At 42.4% G+C, this 18443-nt stretch overlaps 1 protein-coding gene across 13 annotated transcripts in view; it reads right to left on the bottom strand.

Annotated features, from left to right (window-relative positions):
- FOXP1 (forkhead box P1) overlaps nucleotides 1-18443 on the bottom strand; it is a 613036-nt gene that overhangs the window by 10998 nt on the left and 583595 nt on the right. For 11 of the 13 annotated variants that reach the window (XR_010662980.1, XM_065933292.1, XM_065933290.1 and 8 more), the window contains 5 exons: nucleotides 9881-10082; nucleotides 9697-9776; nucleotides 8996-9097; nucleotides 5478-5599; nucleotides 3671-3740 (listed from right to left, as the gene is read on the bottom strand). Coding sequence is in view for 12 of the 13 variants with exons in the window: in XM_065933292.1 (XP_065789364.1) it covers nucleotides 3671-3740; nucleotides 5478-5599; nucleotides 8996-9097; nucleotides 9697-9776; nucleotides 9881-10082 (576 nt within the window). In the remaining variant the exon portion in view is untranslated. The remainder of the gene's footprint in view (nucleotides 1-3670; nucleotides 3741-5477; nucleotides 5600-8995; nucleotides 9098-9696; nucleotides 9777-9880; nucleotides 10083-18443) is intronic. The other 2 variants (XM_065933291.1, XM_065933296.1) reach the window with 1 other exon arrangement.

Genomic DNA, 18443 nt, shown 5'->3' with positions numbered 1-18443 from the left:
ACAAAGTCACTCTAAGTTGAGTGTCAGCGAAAAAGTGTGGAAATGGAGAGAAAAAGCAAGATATCCTAAACCCTATGGTCGGATATATGGTTCATTTCCTATCTTACTGCACTTGAATAAAACGACCACCCAGTCTGAGATGCAAACAGTCAGACCTCTCACTGGCCTAAAGTGTCCATACTGTTTCATTTGGGTCATGATTCTGACCTAGTAACTTTGCATTTTATTAAAGAGGACAGACATTCAAAAACTGGCAGCTGTAATTAGACCAAGATTTATCAAACTTGTTCTCTCGCAGACTACACTCAGCCTGGTTTTCCATCCTAATTGAGGTAAAAGTACAATCACAAGACAATCTGGCACAGTGACTCCAACTGGCCAATGATATAAGAGTCCAAACGATTCTAGAAACCCTGGCTCTCGAGACCAAGTAAAAGCCAAAAGTGAAGAGGGGACAGGTGCAGAGCTGGGCTGCAGGGAATCTGCATGTTAAAAGAATCACAGTCTTGCTCGCTGTACAAGGTCCAAAGCCAGAAACGCCTTTGAGTTCTGAGTGCAGGGACGGACGACCTGCCCACACCTAATAGCACTGGCTAAGGGAAGACTTCAAAGCCAGGCCCGCTGCAAGCCCATGGCTTTTCCTTCCCTCCACTTCTGAATTTATGTAACTGCCTTCTTCTAAAAAGTGGGGGGGGGAAAAATCCCATTTTCATCTCCAAATGTGGTGAACTCATCTTGACGAATAGCACATCTGAACATTCCTCACTCTCCTACAGTTTGTCAAATAATTTGCATCAAGTACTTTTTTTCAACAGATCTCGTGTAATTGCAAGAAAACATTTTTTCTTTTTTTGGCAGAGTGAAAAGTCAGACCCATTGCCTGATCCGCCCCGCACCAAACTGCGGTTGGACGCACAGACTGGCTGCCTTTCCTTTAGACAACACAGTGGCCCTGTGTCTGCCTGACACGGAAGTTCTCTGGGACCATCAGTGAGTCTGTCTCGCTTTCACAGCTAGAAGGCGGCGAGAGAGGGGCCACGCTCTAGTTTGGTGGTTTTTTCTTGCAGCTCCTCCAGTCAAAGATGGAGAAGTACATATAACACTGAAATGTTCCCAAGAATGTATGCTTTGGGATGAGCTGGACAGGGCAACCTTTTCAGGATGATTCATTCTCTGTGGCTCTCAGTATGTTCTGGGTCAAGGCCATTTCTGATGGGAGCTGGATCATAAAACACAGGCTGACACTGGTGAAAGGCATCCAAAGGTAAGCGCTTACACCGATCCCTTGATTCTCAGACAAAAAAGACACAAATGAAGAAAACCAGTGTGCTCCTCTTGAAAAAATGATGACGTGGGCTGCAATGAGAAACCCGGTCGCTCCTACACAGACAGCTTCTTGGACATTCTCTGCGTGAGTGACCAAAGCCACCTACCCGAGCTTAGAAAACTTTCCACCAATGGCTTAGGTCTAACCCAGTGGCTCTTTTTGTACTTGATGTCTATATTGGAGCAAGGGGTTACAGATTTTATAAAGGACTGGTCCAATGCAGAGTACGTGCTTTCACATCACACTGGCCTCTCTACTCCCAAAAAACGAAGGTGCTTAAGTCCTGTCCCTCCTGGAGCCTTAACTGCGCTGAGATCCCAGCGGGGAGAGGCAGTCTATAAATATGAAGCTTTACGGTTACCCTTAGTTACTTCACTTTTTCAGAGCATAATGCAATCTGTCCCGAGTCCAATGTTTTATTTCTGTAGTGGATTCTGCTGTCCTATTTTATATATTGTATATCACGCGTTATGTTGCTCTAGTAATCTTTTGAAGATGTTGTTCCACTATTATTTTTACTTGCTTTGAAAAAATCGAAGTGGGCAGGAAGGGGAGGCCTGCTGGTAGACTCTTTATTTAAGGTGCACGGTAGAAACTTGTCTGAGCGGACTGTCTACTGACCAAGGACCCAAACTCCTGGAGGAGAGGAAGAAGATCCGTTCCTCAAATCATGACTTGAGACCCAGGTATTCACCTCACCTCAGGATAGGTACAAAGGATTCCTGGGAAAATGGTGGGAGAGTTTGGGGCTATCACTGAAAGAAAGAAAGCATCCTAGTGGAAATTAGTCACAAAGTTAAGAGAATCCAGAGGCTGGAGGATCACTGCTGCTGGTGGGCTGGGTTTTTTTTTTTTTCTTTTTTTTTTTTGCCTGGCAGCCTCATGAATGTCAAATGTGCTTGTAATCTGAATACCATTCCAGATAGAGCAGCCTTTAAATTCACACTTCATAAGACTCCAGGGAAAATAAGCTACTAATGAATGGTATTTACAGTGGTGGCATCTAAGTGTGCATTCATTTGCTTTTCTAAAGTTACTGTGTAAACTACAAGTAATTAAAAGAAACATAGAAAGTAGTTCCTCCTATTAAATTTGGTTTGGGCTGTGTGTGTGTGTGTGTGTGTGTGTGTGTGTGTGTATATATATATATATATAATTACTGAAAAGCTAAGCTGAGTGAATTTGCCTCTGAACTCAAAAGTGTGTTAAGGCTGTGTATGCTCCATCCTCAGAAGCCTTCACTGTGTAAACTGGGAAAACAGTTCTCTAGGATGCAGGGCAGGTGCTCAGTGAGAACAGGAAGATTATTCTATCGCCTCTTCACCCAACTCTGTTCTCCTTAATGCCGAGTGTCTCCATTGTGTTTTCATCATCATCATCCCCTGAAGGAGCCTTTTTAAGACGTTTGCTTCTCTGTTTGTGCCCTTCCCTCAGGAGATTTTAATTTCGGCCCTTTGAAGGGGCACAGGACTCGGTCACATCTGTATCAAGAACGCAGGTCCGCCTATGAGCTCCGGAGAACGGGCCTGCCCAGGTGAGCCCAGTGACGTGTACTACAGTCCTCTCTCGATTTGGCCGTGACTTGATTGTTTGGTAACTGAGATGTGCAATAATTAGAAGGCTTGACAGATGCCAGGGCTGCCCTGGTAACTCACATCGGGGAGGTACCTCCCTCCTGCTCAAACCCCGTGTCTTCCCCTCCTCCCCCCACCCCCCACCACTGGTAACACCGGTTACGTAAGGACGCTTGGTTTGTCAGTAGGAGACAAACATCCTGCAAGCTTATTATGTAACCTTGAGCAATCTGCTGGAAACCTAGAGAGTCTAACTCTATCGCTTGAACAAAAACAGTTTACTTTTACCAAGCGAACCAAACCCAGCCTCCTCCTTCCCCAGTGGAAAGATGCTAAAATAGACTTTAAAAGGAGGAGAAGAAATAAAAAAGCTCTGCTTTCTCTTTAAACCCATGAACAATAGAAGGTCATGTGATACAGTAGCCTATCATCCAGCACATTAATAGCTGTGCTAGAGTAATTACACTTGTGGTATTTTTGCCTCAAGTGAAATTCTGAAATAAGAGGATGGAAATTATGATACTGCTGATAAATATTAATAAGTGAACTTTTAATTTTTTTGCCACAATATTCAAAATGCTAAGCATCCTGCTAATGCTGAAGCAGCCCGATGTGTTTGCCTCCAGGGAGTACGATGCTTTGTGCACTTAAGAAAAAAGTTTAACGGAATTAAAATTTAATATCTAATTAGAGCGAGGCTAATATATTTTGAAATGAGTGGGGGAGACATGTCCCTCTGCCACAGAGTCGGGGCAGCCGTTCATCTTACCTGTAAAGCTGCATTGAGAGGTGTACAGTAGGCGTGGCTGGTCTGCATGTTTTTAATAAGGGAAGGGTTACTGTGTAAGAGAAAGATAAAAACTCAAAGTTAAACACAATCACCCCCCGAGTTCTTTGCTAAGTCTTAAGCTTGCTGGTATCCTTCCAAATCAGAAACGCCTCCCAGTCCCCAACCCAAAGGAAAGTCGGGTTTCTCCCTAGCCCCTGGCTTCACTGGGGACTGGCCTGTGTGAGCACCCCTGAGCTGGATGGACGCTGCTGTTCAAGCACATTCGGGGCAAAACTACGAACTATGTACTAATGGGCCTGGGCACTTCCTTCGCGGATGAATCTTCGTCAATTTGGAGCAGCCACCCTGACTCCAGCAGGAAGGCTCATGCTCTGGGATGTCAGGGAGCAAAGGCAAGGTCTTCTGGGAGCGGGTGGGAGGAATCCTGGCTCTTAAGCTTCTTCAGGATTTGAGTTCTAGAACACATGCTGGAGGAATGGCAGGGTAGCTCTGAAGAAAAAGTCTTCAAAGCTCATTTACTGTCAAAAGGAGAGAGGGGTACTCCAGGGAGGGTTGGTCAGCCAAGGTTGGGTTCAGGTCTTTCTGGCACAGCCAAATTTGTGAGGATACAAGAATAATTGGATGCTGTGTCCATTTACTGACCAAATGAAGACAAGATTCTGTTGTAAGAACATCTCACGCCAGGAAGGATTAAAAATACTTAAAAAAAAAAAAAATCACACATAAGGATATGGGCAGAAAGGGGGGTGGCTTTGGGGAGGAAATTACCTACATTGATCCATGATCCTTAAAGGAAGTAGATGGACTGTTAACCAATTTTCTTCTATGCTTGGAGCACTTTTATCATTCATTTTACTACATTTATATTGTTATACTGAGTGAGCCAATATAAAGAAATTTACCCCAGTAAATACACATTTTAACTCTAAAGAAGAGTTTCCTTTTCACTTGGAGGAATTAGGGGTCACGCAAAAGCAGAGTTATAGGGGTCCCCGTAAAGCTGCTGAATCAAAAGACAACCAGTATTTGCATTAAAGACGTCAAAAAAGCATTATTCAGGGCGCTGGTGTTCCAAAGGGAAACGAGAGAAATACATGTACAAATCACACAATTTAGTTCCGTTGCAGAAAGCCGTGGCACTGCTACGTGGTGAAATGCAAAACTATTATGGGATGAGTCAACCATGCAAAGCCAAAGCAACAGCAGAAACAAAAAACAAAAGCAAGTAAAGGCTCTTACTGTGCGCCAAGCTCGTCAAAGTTTTCATCGGGGCAGTATTTGCGAGGACGGCCTCGTTGAATATGGCGGCCACGTTTAAACTCTTCATCATCAACTGTCCAAAAGGACCCAAACTCATCCTCTACTCTGATAAAGCACTTATGCAGTGAGAGGTTGGTGCGAATGGCACCCTGGGATAGGAGCAGCAGCAAAGGAGATGGAGTGGCAACAAAAGGAGAGGCAGGGTTGGGGGCAGAACAGACATCCAATACAGGGAACAGGAGAAAGAAAATAAAATGCAATAAGCATAAGCCAATGGTTTGTGAGGGTTAATATGCATTGCCACCTAAAAGCTACTAGCATGTGATGCAACAAAGACCAGCAAGCAGGGCAGGGGGACTGGCGGGTATACAAAACAGGAGGGATGAAATGCTTTTTTGCTTCCCTTAACTGAGACAACGTGAAACCAGGTGTTTGGTCTAACACCATCTAGCAGCCAAAAGCCTCTACGTGACACTGGTTAGCACAATCCAAGCTAGGCTAAGAAGTTCAAACATGGTGGACGTACCCACTGATCTTTTGTGGCCTTCGTTTTTGGAATTCTACTTCATCCACTGTCCATACTGCCCCTTTAACGTTTTCTACTCGCACAAAACACTTGTGAAGACTAAGATTATGACGCACTGCATTCTGCAGCAAGTATAAAAGAGAGAACATTTTCTATAAGAAAAAGACTCCAAAAACAGCAGTAAATTCAGCCTAACAGCCCACAGTTGTAAACCCATCCCCAAGAGCTGCAGCTCCCACCCCGAGGAGGACCCTCCTGTGGTGAAGGGTGCCTCTTCCAAAAAGAAAAATCAAAATCCAAAATGATGAGTTACCTGTACTTTGGCATTTTAGCCTGATCTCTGGTAAGAGTTAACCAGAAGTATTTTTTAACATGTGTATTAGCCCCCAAACAGGTTTCACAGCCAAAATAGAAAAGTAATGTTAATATGACTTCAAAATTAGGAAACAAGTAAAGCATAAAACAGTCCCTTTTAAGCCCACTCGTCTCTCATACTAAAATATTAGCTCCCAAATATGTTTCACAGCCAAAATAGAAAAGTAATGTTAATATGACTTCAAAATCAGGAAACAAGCTTAAAACTGTCACCTTTCAACACATTGTCTCTCATACAAAAATGGTTTAAGTCATTTTGCTGCTGCTTTTTTATTCTTTGAAGTTCTGGCTTTAACACCTTTGACCCATTTTCTCAGATTTATTCGCAAGAAATGGACACTGGCTGTTTACCACTGAGAGTACCTCCTCCTGCATCTGACAGGATCAGAGGATGACACGACCCCCAGTGGATCAGCATCCGTTATCAAGCTATGCCTTACCTTCCCAAATATATAGAAGCTGGCCCTTACTGGGGGTAAGTGCTTTAGTTAACAGAGAAAGTGCCAAAGGGAACCATGAGTAGAACTCTAAATGGCAAAATGAGAATGCTTTATTATTTGATGGCTTCTATTTTACATATAACTTTCTTAGGGTGAAAAGGAAATTCTGGTCACTTCTCAACTGAAACCCTTGACATCTGTAACCCACCAAAGGAGGAGCTCAACTGAAGGGTGAAGAGTTTTTAACATCTCACCTTTCCTGAGTTTCAGGAAATTCCACAACCCTTACCAGGAAAAGTAACAAGCACAGTTTCCTCTTCAGTTCTCCTGGTTGAACTTACTGACACTCACAACTGGACATGAGGATATTTCAAAGAGACCCATGTCATTTACTCCCAGTTTTCTTCTTACAGGGAATAAGGTGACAATGCGGGCATAAGAAGAGGATACTAATGCCGCACCTCGCGTCCCTCGTGAGCCCTTCACTTTATTTCAGCAGCACTGCTATTGCTCAAACATTCTGCATTCCTTCCCTTCACCACTTCCTCTCTCCCTGGTCATTTCCAGGGGCAGATCTAGATCTGTTCTTTGAGAGGTGTTTCCATTTTTGGATAATCACCATTGCTGACTCTGTGAGGAGTCATGCTAAAGAAGGGTGATTTTTCTGGTCTGATAATGGAATATTCAGAAGGTAATGAGATAAATTTTATCACATGGCATGATGAACTGCTCACAGGAAGAAGCCATAGAATAAATCCTCAAGGAGTTTCAGCATAACTGGGGTGGGTTTAAGACTTCCAAGTGACTACAAAAGGATACCCCTGTTTCAGACAGGTTTGAAAGGTTTCTATCAAACAACAATCTCTGGAAAATGTTTGGCATTATACTTGGTAGGACAAATTTCTCCACATAGAGTCTTTAAAAAGCATTTTTTTTTTTTTATATTGCACAAAGGCAGAGACAACAGTAGACCCTTAGCATTCTTTACCTCCTAGAACGACACTGAAGTGCTTGAAATAAACCCAAGTTTCTTACCAAAAAAAAAAAAAATCCAATCCAGAGGACATCTAGCTAGGAAAACTGGAAAAGCCACGTCTGAAAAACAGGGCTGCTCTAGAGCTGTCTAAATTGTACAGCCATATAAATTAAGAGGTAAGGGCAAAACTTCAGTTTCTGTTTTTGAAGACTGTACATCCAAGCACAAGCAACTGGAAATAGAGAATTTCCCCGAAAAGGTGAGTGAGCTCTTCCCAGTCATCACTTTTACCTGGCATTTTATCTTTTGTGCAAGATCGCAGCACAAATAGGACATGTATTTATGAATCATTAAATACTTCACCCTAGCATTGTTTATATGAATGGCACTTTTTCTGGCAGTTTACAGAAATGAAAAAGTTAAATCTGAAGAGTTGAGCCTGAATATCACATTCAAAACTGGTAATTATTTTAAAATCTGATCATTTGCTATTTATAAAAGGTAATTAGAAGAAAATGTCTGCTTCATGTTTATACTTCCTAAATTCTGAAAAGCATACATAGCTGAAGATTGTTTTGTCTTTTCTACCTCAGGGCAGGCTGAAGAAGAGCAAGGAATATTTTGAACCAAGTTCCTAAAGTGCCCATGTGTCTTAATAGAAAAAAGGTACACTGGGTCATTATTCATAACTCTGTAAGTGTGAAGAATTAATTCTATGGTTATATTCATTTTATTTTAGAAATGCATTTTGTGTTTGATTTTCTCCCATATAAAGTTAATAAGTAGCAAGGAAAACTTCTAATTCAAACAAAGCATGTTTTATTTGCACCCTATAACAAACCCCTATCATCTTTATAATAAAACCATGTAAAATATTTGCATTTTAAATATTTCTAAATGTCTTAGAATTGGGGCATTGTAAGAATTCTAGATATTAAATATGCAAAAATAATTCATCTCCAATAGTACCTGCCCCCTTTTCTATAGCAAAAATATTATTAAAACAAATTACAGTGAGGAAATCCAAAAATTGTTGAGGGCTTAATCTAATACAATGCAATCAATACTAACAATCTATACACCAACTGTGGAACTTGGATCGAGGACTGTTGTGTGACCACAAGCCTTGCTGAGGGCCTCCCACTTGGAGCTATGGAATCTGACTTGTCTAGAGCAAATGCTGTCAGTCAAGTCATGTATTTCATAATTACTTTTCTTCCACACAGTTAATGAATATCTGACAGTTTCTTCACTTAAGAAACAAAACCTATATATATTTAGGGTTCTCCTGTAATAACTCCATATACTGTGCTAGTGTTTGGAGTGTACAGCCTTCTCCACTTACGTCACATTTACCTGATCACTTTTACATGTTACTAATGGCTAAAGAAAAAAGTTATCTATGCAGTCTCTGCAGAAATAAATGCTGATGGTGGCTAAAGACCTCAAGGCATGAGGTTTGTGTACAAAAGACCACCTCCTTCACATTCCAACCAGAGCGAGACAGACAACTTTGGTCTATCTGATGCAAAAGTAAGGGAGTCTTCCATCCTGGCATTTTTAACGCCACAGAAATTATTTTCTCAATCCAATATTTCTACAAATTAGACTTTCTGAATGTATCTAAACAGTATTACTGTAACTTACAAGAGCTGCATGTTACCAACAACAAATTCTCTCTGTAAACAGCAAGATCCAAGACTAAACAGACCTGCAACAAAGCTTACCTTCCACGTGGCAGCATTACGTCGGAAGTAAGCAAACATTCGTGTGAACCAGTTATAGATTTCATTTAGTGTTAGCTGCTTTTCTGGAGATTCGAGAATGGCCTGTGAAGCGAAAGTAACAGAAAAAGATAATTTATGACCAAATCAGCACAACTGTCATTATACGATTTTTGGAAAATAGAAAATAATTATGATGCCTAGCTAAAGCCTGAGAAAGGTTTCACGAAATGATTTAAGATGAATGATTCTATTTACCAGTTCAATAGCAAAATTCAAAATGGAGTTACCTAATTGTTTTGAGTTTTTATTTCTGTTTCCGTACAGAAATATTAATTTATTAGTCATTCATAAAGCAGAATCAAAGAGAAATGCAAAACATTTCACTAGCTGATTAAAGCTCAGTAATTATTTAGAGCTCAGATTAATTCTAGGGATCAGAGATTACTGTAGCTTGTGATAATTGACTTGCCATCTTTAAACAGGCTCATTTTCACTGTTGTGTGAAATGAATTTCCTAATAATCACATCGTATTGTAATACTTAATCAAAAGCAATTATGTTATATATTGCAGTTTTTAAAAACCTTATAGAAAAGGTTTTAGCATGCTTGCATACTAAACGGTTTTAAATCTACTTCATCAATATATCCCTGTACACAGATACCTTCTGATGCAATTTCACAAACTGCATTGTTTACTTACCTGCCTAATTAAAGATGCATATGTAAATGGTGGTCTAACTTCTGCGTTCTTATAAAATTCTTGGTTCTGCGCAATATCTGCTAAATAAGAATCATTGTCCTATTAATTATCACTTTTTACAAACAGGCTGGTCAACAAGCATTGCTGATTACAACTCTATGTGAGGCACAAATGGAGGATCTACCTGAAGAGATGGGCACGTTGTATTTGTCCGAGTACCGCCTGCGGATGGGTCCCACCGTGTGCATGCTGGTGGTGGTGATGACGGAGGGGCCTTGGGTGACGGGAGTGATGGGGGCAGTTGGGGTCGTAGGAGTATGAGGTAAGCTCTGTGGAGAAGCCTCTGACGCAGACTTGGAGAGGGTGACACTGGATACCAGATTCAGCTGTGAGGAAAGGAACAATGCTTAGAAGAGCCACCGAGAATGCAACAAGATCCAGCAGGAATGACACAGGGAGGCCTGGCCAGTGTTAAGTCGCTAACTAGATGTTTATCACCAGCTGCAACAGGAGGGGACTTCCCATGTAAAAGCTGTTTATTAAAATTTCTAGCATCCTTTCCTATGATTCTTTTTATTGTAGTTGATTTATAGGTACACAGCTAAGTGATTCAGATACACACACATATCCTTTTTCAGAATCTTTCCACATATAGGTTATTAAATATCTCTTGCAATGTTCCTCTTTCCTATTGCTGAGACAGTTTTTTTTTTTCCCCCAAAACAGTTAACAAAGTATTTACAGACACAAAAGGGGTTACCTAGCCTGGTGAGTGTGAGAAATTCCGGGTCATGATGTTTCTTTAATCACAACTTCACACCCCTCTTTTATAGCCTACTATGCCTCGTAAACCTTGAAGAGGGAGATAGAGTCCTTGGAGCCCCACGAACACTGATGTTTCAGGAAACACCAGTAGAGATGATACAATGGTATCGACCTGAGCTCTGGGACAAACCTTTCTGAATTGGCCTAGTACAACATAGAAACTATTTTTATTTACTCTCAATAAAAATCAAAATTTTATTTGAAGAGCCACATGCGGCCAGTGGCTACAGCACACTGGGACAGGCTCACTCAACTCCGTGATGAAACTTCAGGGGTGGGAACTAGTGCAGAAAGGCCTGGCCCATGACCTGTTAGAAAGAGTGGAACCAATCCACTAAACTCTCATTCTAGCTCCATCCGTTGGCAGAGACTCCTCTTTGAAAGCTTTATGTGTCATCTTCCTTAAACTCTATCCAATACAGGATTGGAATCTATTCATTTAAAACAAACATGGCATAGGAGAGATCTGGAACTATAAAAAATAAAATCTCATTTTTTTTCCTTCTAGTTTCAAATGTGTAGTAACAAAATGGAGTAATCCAGTGCTTCATGTAAAGAAACACCTACTAGTTATTTGGGGTAGCATGGGGGGAAACGAATGAGTCCTGTTTTGCCTTTGCCTTGAAGTGTTTCTCTTAATAATACTGGAACTATAAGCCTGTCCCCCCTCCTTCCAAAATCTGTTGCTATTGAAACACTATATCTGGCTCCCACTGAAGAACTTGGTTGTTTTCAACACAGTTCTTACAGTTTACCCAGAAGTGCTCTCTCAGAAACCTGCAGCTACCTCCAATCCTAGAGTTTAGCAGAGCAGGATTACTTGGTGTAAAAGTGGAGCAGGAGCCTGTGGTCCTCACTCCCATCCCCTGTGGAAAAACCTTAGCCAAGGAGTAAGCTTCATCAGAGAAGTGAGGACACACAGAAGGGACAAAGGAAAACAGAGACCAAACAGTGATACTGCAGTCACTGAGCACAGTCACAGACCTTCAGTTCCCTCGAAAGGGCTACAGGTAATAGCCTGAGCCACGTCCTGCAAGCTGTTTTGCAGACACTGAAATCCCCTCCAAGCAGGAGAAGTTAACTCCATGATGATCAGAATGTAGCCATGACAGAAGCTGCCACAATCCCAAGAAATGGCCTCAAGGAATTGGGAACTGACCGACCCTGGACATGAAGATTAAGTGCTGAGAACAATCAAGAGGACACTGGTCAGACCACCGATGACCAACTTCCAGATGACTGTCAGAGCTGACTGTGCTGTTTCTGCATGGAGCCCCCTCTGTCTGTCTATAAAAGCTCTTGCCCCCTGATTATCAGTGGAGGGAGTTGGTCTTTGGACAGGCGCCTCCCCCACTCCCCACTGTTGACATCCAAAATAAAGCAAACTTCCCTTTCCACCCACCTGGCCAATTTACTGGCTTCTGAGTGGTGAGCAGCTAGACCTGGGTTCACTAGCAGTATCAAAATCTGCCTGAAACCAAATTTTGAATCACTTTACAAATTAAGTCTGTTTCACCACTGCAAGGGTCCTAAATCCAAAGCATTATTTGTAGAAACTATTAAAAATTAGATTCCTCTGAGATCTAATCAAAGAACAGATTAAAAACAGAGTTCCAATTTGCTAGGAAGACTCAATCTTTCTCATGCCCTAGTAATGAGAAATACCAAATACTGTTGAGGAAATACTGACAGAAAAGGATAAACATGGTGCTGGAAACTGAATGCTGGGTGCAGGCTTTGGGTTGGGTCTTCCTGTTTATTCCTCCCTTGAAATGCTGACTCAGCCAACATCAGACGCACCCCTCCCAGCTCCACCCAATTCCTACCCCAGGCTCCCCCATACCTGGTAAAAGCAAGCTATGGTGATGGCACCATCCTTAGGAATCCCCTGGCAAGCTGGCCAGATGCTGGGAGCTCTTTTTCACCAATGCTGCAAAGTTCAGGACACACACCTGCAGACTAAGTGCTCAAAGTCTTGTGGAGCACTCACGGGACGGAACGGCTCAGGGGTCATGGGGGAAGGCTGGGGTAACCACCCCGGCACCTTGGGCCCTACTCACTGACCAAGCAGAGGAACAGTGTATCTAAACATCCATCAGCCCAAGCAACCGGTCTAATGCTCATGAATACACAACTTGTAAAGATCAGATGCTGTTAGGCCTAAGTGTATCAGAATGCCCAGGACAGTCATGGGTGCCATTTGTAAAAACACTGTTGTAAACCCCTTGCCACTGCCTGCTTTCATATTCTCATATTCTCATTTCTCTCACTGCCTGGTTTTAAATTCTCATATCATCACGCATATTTGAGACGCTATACTCGTATTTTACAGAGAAGCAGACAGGGGCTCATCAGAGATTCAATAACTTGCCCATATTCACAATCTGGACTCAAAACCAAATACACACTTGTGATTCTAGGCCCTTTGTATAATATCCTCCTTCTGCCCAGATAATGGGAAAAATAAACATGAACCAGGTTCCTTTTTCTACATGTTCATTTCTGGAAAGGACCTGGGGATTAGCTTTTATCCCTGCTTATAAATGGCATTCAATAAATATTTCCAAGCAGACGATGGCAATGGAAACTGCAATGACCAAAACAGGAACAGCGCAGACGACTGCTGCCCTTGGAGGGCTTACCATCAAATGCAGACACCGATGGAAGGAAAAGAGGCATAACCATCATAAAACAATTCCGAGAACCCACTCTGCTTTTTGGCTTCTCAGTTGAAGAACATTACCCTAAACACCATAGTGCTCTTTAAAAGGTAATGAAAATGATAATATAAATACAATGTCCTCAAGAAATATGCACGGTCCTTTCCAGTTCTGTGAGGAAGATCATCAAGTCCACTGGGTTCTAGTTCACTGCCAAAAGCCCAAACTCACGGAAACATTTCGCAAGTGCAGGCCCATCTTTTGGGAGCTCACCTACAAGAACAGACAAGCCCCACAATATGGGTACGAAGTCATAAAACGTGAAAAGAATGTCATTCTTGCAGCTCTGGCAGAGGTCTTAAGACTTGGACCGTTTCTACCCCAAAAGCAACAGTAAAACAGAAAATCTCTCCTGGTTAGCACAATCCCTGACAACAGAGAGGCAGCTGAATTTTCTGGAGACTGTGAAACACAGGTAACCAGGGGAACTCAACACCAAGCCAGGAGAGAGCAGAGAGGGGATTTTTACCGGGCTTGACAAATGACACCGTGGTTCACACCCACCGCTGGGCTGTCTCTAATAAGCCACAGAGGAAGCAGCCAATCTCGGCTAATTACCAGATAAAAATGTATTGTAAGGACTCTCATTAGGAGATGCGGATGGCGGTGATCTAATGATTAAATGCTGCATTCAACTGACCCACCATCAAATCACACTGGTGCAAGGCGTCACGGGGATATTTTGTAGAAACAGTGACTTTATTTAGAGGAGGGGAGGCAGTGATATTTGTAATGATGGCTATGAGGTAAACTAATTAAAAGACAGTTCGGAGAGGAAGAGGGTGGCTGAGAGCAGCTGTGGCCGTTCCAGAACCAAGTGCCAAGTCTCCATAGAGGAACTGCAGTCAAGTGGAAAATTTCTGCCTGACCTCTGCCCCTGCTATTAATTTGCAGGGAAACTAATGACACATATACATATTCCCACAAAATTGTTCTAATTGCTAATTTGCCAAAGGAGCCCTGATTCCAAATTAAACACGACTGTAGCCTGTGAGGGAAGGAAGAACAAAAAGCTGTAAACTCCAAATACAGGGGGCTTCGCCTTGTGAAATCATTTGAAGGCTGAACCAACAAGTTAATGAAATGTCAACCTTGTCAAATGTGATCGAAGTTTCTTAACTTTTAAACTCGGGCTGCATGATCACATGCTGGTCTCGAGGAGAAACCATCTCTGGGGAGGAAGGTCACTAGCGGGTGAGAAGATGGAGCTGGGGGGACGTTTCAAGACAGGTTCTGTGTTCAAACCAAACCTGCTCTTTTAATTAAGGACACAGGAAAAAAAAGGACCCCTCCACCCGCCCCCCCCCACCCCAAATTAATTACAGACTTAGAAGAACAAACTGGGAACAGTGAGAGCTGTGCTGCAATCTTGAAAGATTCATCTGAATTGTAAACTATTAAAGCTTAAAACATTCATCAATTAAAAATGAAAGCACAAGTGCTTCGTCCTGACTGCAGCTCAGGTTGGAAGAGAGAATTTTTTCTCGGGGCCTAGAGCAGGAAGGGATGGGACTGGGAGGGTTTCTTTTCCTATTTTTCAGATTGTGTTCATTTTCTATTTAAAAAGAAGTTGCTATGTTTAGAAAAGTTAGTAACTCTGATATTTTCTACATGGCGAGTTTCCATCATGTGATGATTTCGGCAAAGATAATCTCTGAAACGCCGGCCAAGAGCTGAATTCTTATGTCACTTCAGATTGTCATAGGGTTTTCTTTTATTTTTTAATTTCTGTCCACTCTCAACTGTCAGTTTTTCTCCCAGGTCAGTTCCAGGGGAACTCTCCTAGAAATCTTGCCCATCCAAACAACTGGAACTGCATCAGCTACCCAATACTCAATACTCTGCTGAGCCCCTCTGAAAGAAAGATTTATCTTTTCGTTTTTAAACAGTAACCTCTGCTCTCTCTTTAAAAGACGGTGAGTCACTCCCATTTTTTAAAAAATCAACACACTGCTGATGTAAACCCAGGACAGAAACAGACTTGTCGTAAGGATTCCCATAAGAATTCCTGTGTATTTTTGTTTGTGTTCCTGCCTTGTTTCAGAACAGATTCTGAGAACAAAAGGCAAACCTGAAACCCAGACTCTGAGGGACCCAGCTGCTTAGTAGGGACTCTTGTGCTCACTCGTTTTTCTGTTGCTAGTTTGACTGACCTGAGCAGGTGAATTCTAGACACGAATCCCGTGTGTTCAGAGATGGCTTTTCTGAGGATGGAGGAACTGGAGGGATGTTCCCAGACCGCGGGGTGGAGTAGGTGGGTGTTGCTGGGCAGGGGGTGACCTTGAGGACAACTCCCTCTGCCGAGTCCCACCACTGCCTGAGATCTGGGCCCCGTGTGGGACAGTGAGCGAGAAGGCGACTGAACCTCAGCACGGGGGGCTTCACGAGAACCCGTATAGAAACATTGCTTGTTTCTGCCAATCTCTTTTTATGACGGCTTCAAAATTACTTCTCCAACTCAACAGCCAAGCTGCAGCCAAGAGCCCACAGGATCATCCATTTCGTTAAGAGTTAAAGGACGCCCCCCCCCCACTTTTTTGGGGGGAGGGGTGTAAGGGACACACACATTTTTTATAGTAGCTAAAAACTACTTCCAAACAGCCCTAATTGCTGTGGTTGGAGGAAAAGAGAATGTGTATAAAGGAAAATCTAATACTGCCTTTCGCTTCAAATAGCCAAGTTCCTGTGTTTTATAACATTTTCAGAAAGGAGATTCTACCTACACTGTAGTTACTTGCCCACCAAACCTGAAGGAATGTGGTTTCACCAGGGTTGGGAGCTGTTCTCTGGGGTGTAGGAATACCCTAAAGCTAAACCTACCTCTCATGTTCTCAAGATTATAAAATATGATTTACAGTATCTTCCTGACATTACGATAGTGAAAAAGTCTTTTTCAAAACTCCTTAACAACTTAATAAAGTATTAATACAGACATGCTTCTCGTTGGTAGTGGTGGTTATTGTTTTATCCTCTTGAGTGCGGCCTCCCTCCAAAGAAACATCTCAGGAAATTCTCCATGGAGTGAGCATTGGAGACATTTGCCCTCAAGCAACCCACTGTGGGGTTTACCTTGAGAACATTACTGGTACTGAGTTTGGAACAAAAGAATATCACTTTCATTAGGACAGTTTACGATCGCTTGATTTTTCCCTTGTGCTTCTCTGAACATGGAAACGAGATGAATCTTTGGAAACGCCAGCCTACAACACTCGTGGCCATTCTGACCATATGACAAGTCCAGCTTTACCCTCTCTGTAACTCCTGTGCTAGAGTCTGCAGCTGCTCCGGTAAACACGGCCCGGCCTTGATAACGTTAAAAGCTTATAAATAACATTACAAATCAAAAGCTTCTTTTGGCTGACATCGGCTATTCTTTGCCTCTCTCTACTCTGATCTTCATCACAGACTTTCCTCTCCCAGTTCCCTTCCTCAAACCCCCGCACCTACTCTTAACCCTCGGCAGGAATCATGAAAGCTGATTTCCTACTTCTTTCCCGTCGCATCTTAGGTGGTGCTGGCGCCACGAGTCTCCCTCGCTCCCACCGCCAGGGCCGGCGGCCCACATGCTCACGTGGCGCGCAGCTCTCCCGCAAGATACACTGGATGGCAGGGACGGGTCCGTCCTATTTTCCTACCCTACGTTTCCCAGCCGCACGTTCCATAAATATTCACTGATGCAATTACTTTGATTTTAAATTCAGAAATTCTCTTTACAAAAACAGTGTGCATTGCAATTTGGGTCCTGGGTATGACTACAAAAGGAGAGGATTTTCTCCTTTTAAAAGACCTTCAAGCAAGCAGGGAGAGACGCTACCGGAGGCACCTGTGGAAAGGGATGCCCGTGAACCCCCGCTGAGCTCACCTAGATGCTTCCCAGGGTGAGGGGTCGAGGTGAGACCCACATCTAAGAACTTGGGACTCTCCCCAGATGAGAACAGCCTCTGACAAGCCAGACGGGAACATGAGCTCCACAACAGGATCCAGCAAACACATCTAGGGTCTGATGTCAGAACAATCCAAGAAGATTTTGGCAGTTTCTTTGATGCAGTGAAATGGGAACTGGCGGGATGACTGGACACAGCAAATGACACTTAGCACCCAAATGGCATTTAGTGAAAGGCAACGTTTACAGCAAAGCATTCTATCACTTAGTGACTAAGGATTTTAAAATAAACACCAAGTTCCTTTTAAACAGAAATGGAAAAAAGAAAAAAAACTTCACAAACTTCCTGGCAAGACTCTAACATGAGCGGCCCCAGCAAGGGTTAGATCTGAATCCCAGGAACTGCTTCTTTCAAATCAGAGTCTAGGAGGATGCGCGTTTGAACATACACTGTGCGTTCTATTATTTCAGGAGGAATAAATTAATTACAGGCAAAGGGGAGTCTTTTACACCCTAGAACTGATCAGATAACCCTATATCCCTAAAGCTGAAAGAATGGAGGGTTTGCTCTACGCCTGTGCCCCCTCCCCTTTTTACAGCAAGGAAGTAAAAATGTGGCAAAACACCACACGTCTACCTTTGATAATTAATTTCCCAATGCCTCACCTATACATATTTTAATAATTCCTGATTTATAAGATGGTATCTATAATAAAATTTTCTATTTTCAAATAAATGAAAAGAAGGCAGGTTCTCTCTGGCAACAGTGTCACACAATATCTGCCTGTCAGGCACCAATTTTTACTTCTTACATGTAAGTTAAAGGATAAGGGATTTATAATGCTGCCTGTGAAAGGAACCACTTTTCATACACAAATGTGATCTTTTTTTTTTCCTCAAAGGGTAATACAACAGTACATTTACATAAACTAATCCAAACAATCTATGTACTTGACAATGGCCAGCCTCACACAGGCGCCTATTGTTGGTTTACACCTTGGAGTTCTTTATATTGGCTTGTAGCACTGCTCTAGCTGTCAAAGGTTTGACTTGGACTCCAAATAAATGGTTATAGAAGTGCTGTGCAGCGATATTGGACTTCTTTGCAAAAGAAAACCTGCTGTGTATGAATTCAAAAGCTATTAATTTTTCAGTCAAAAATATTCGTGCCTATTTCTTTTAATAAAGAAATACTGTGCTGAGCTACTAAGAGATAATGTTGACTAGTGGTAAAGAATTTTCAATAGAGCAGTTAAAAATAAATTTAGTAGGAGGTCCCCTTCCAAGTTATAATTTTCTAGCATGTAAAACATTTTTTT

Source organism: Muntiacus reevesi, chromosome 4, assembly GCF_963930625.1.
Source record: "Muntiacus reevesi chromosome 4, mMunRee1.1, whole genome shotgun sequence".
Classification (NCBI taxonomy): domain Eukaryota; kingdom Metazoa; phylum Chordata; class Mammalia; order Artiodactyla; family Cervidae; genus Muntiacus; species Muntiacus reevesi.
The sequence above is the reverse complement of the archived record's forward strand: the minus strand, read 5'-3'. Positions and strand labels throughout refer to the sequence as shown.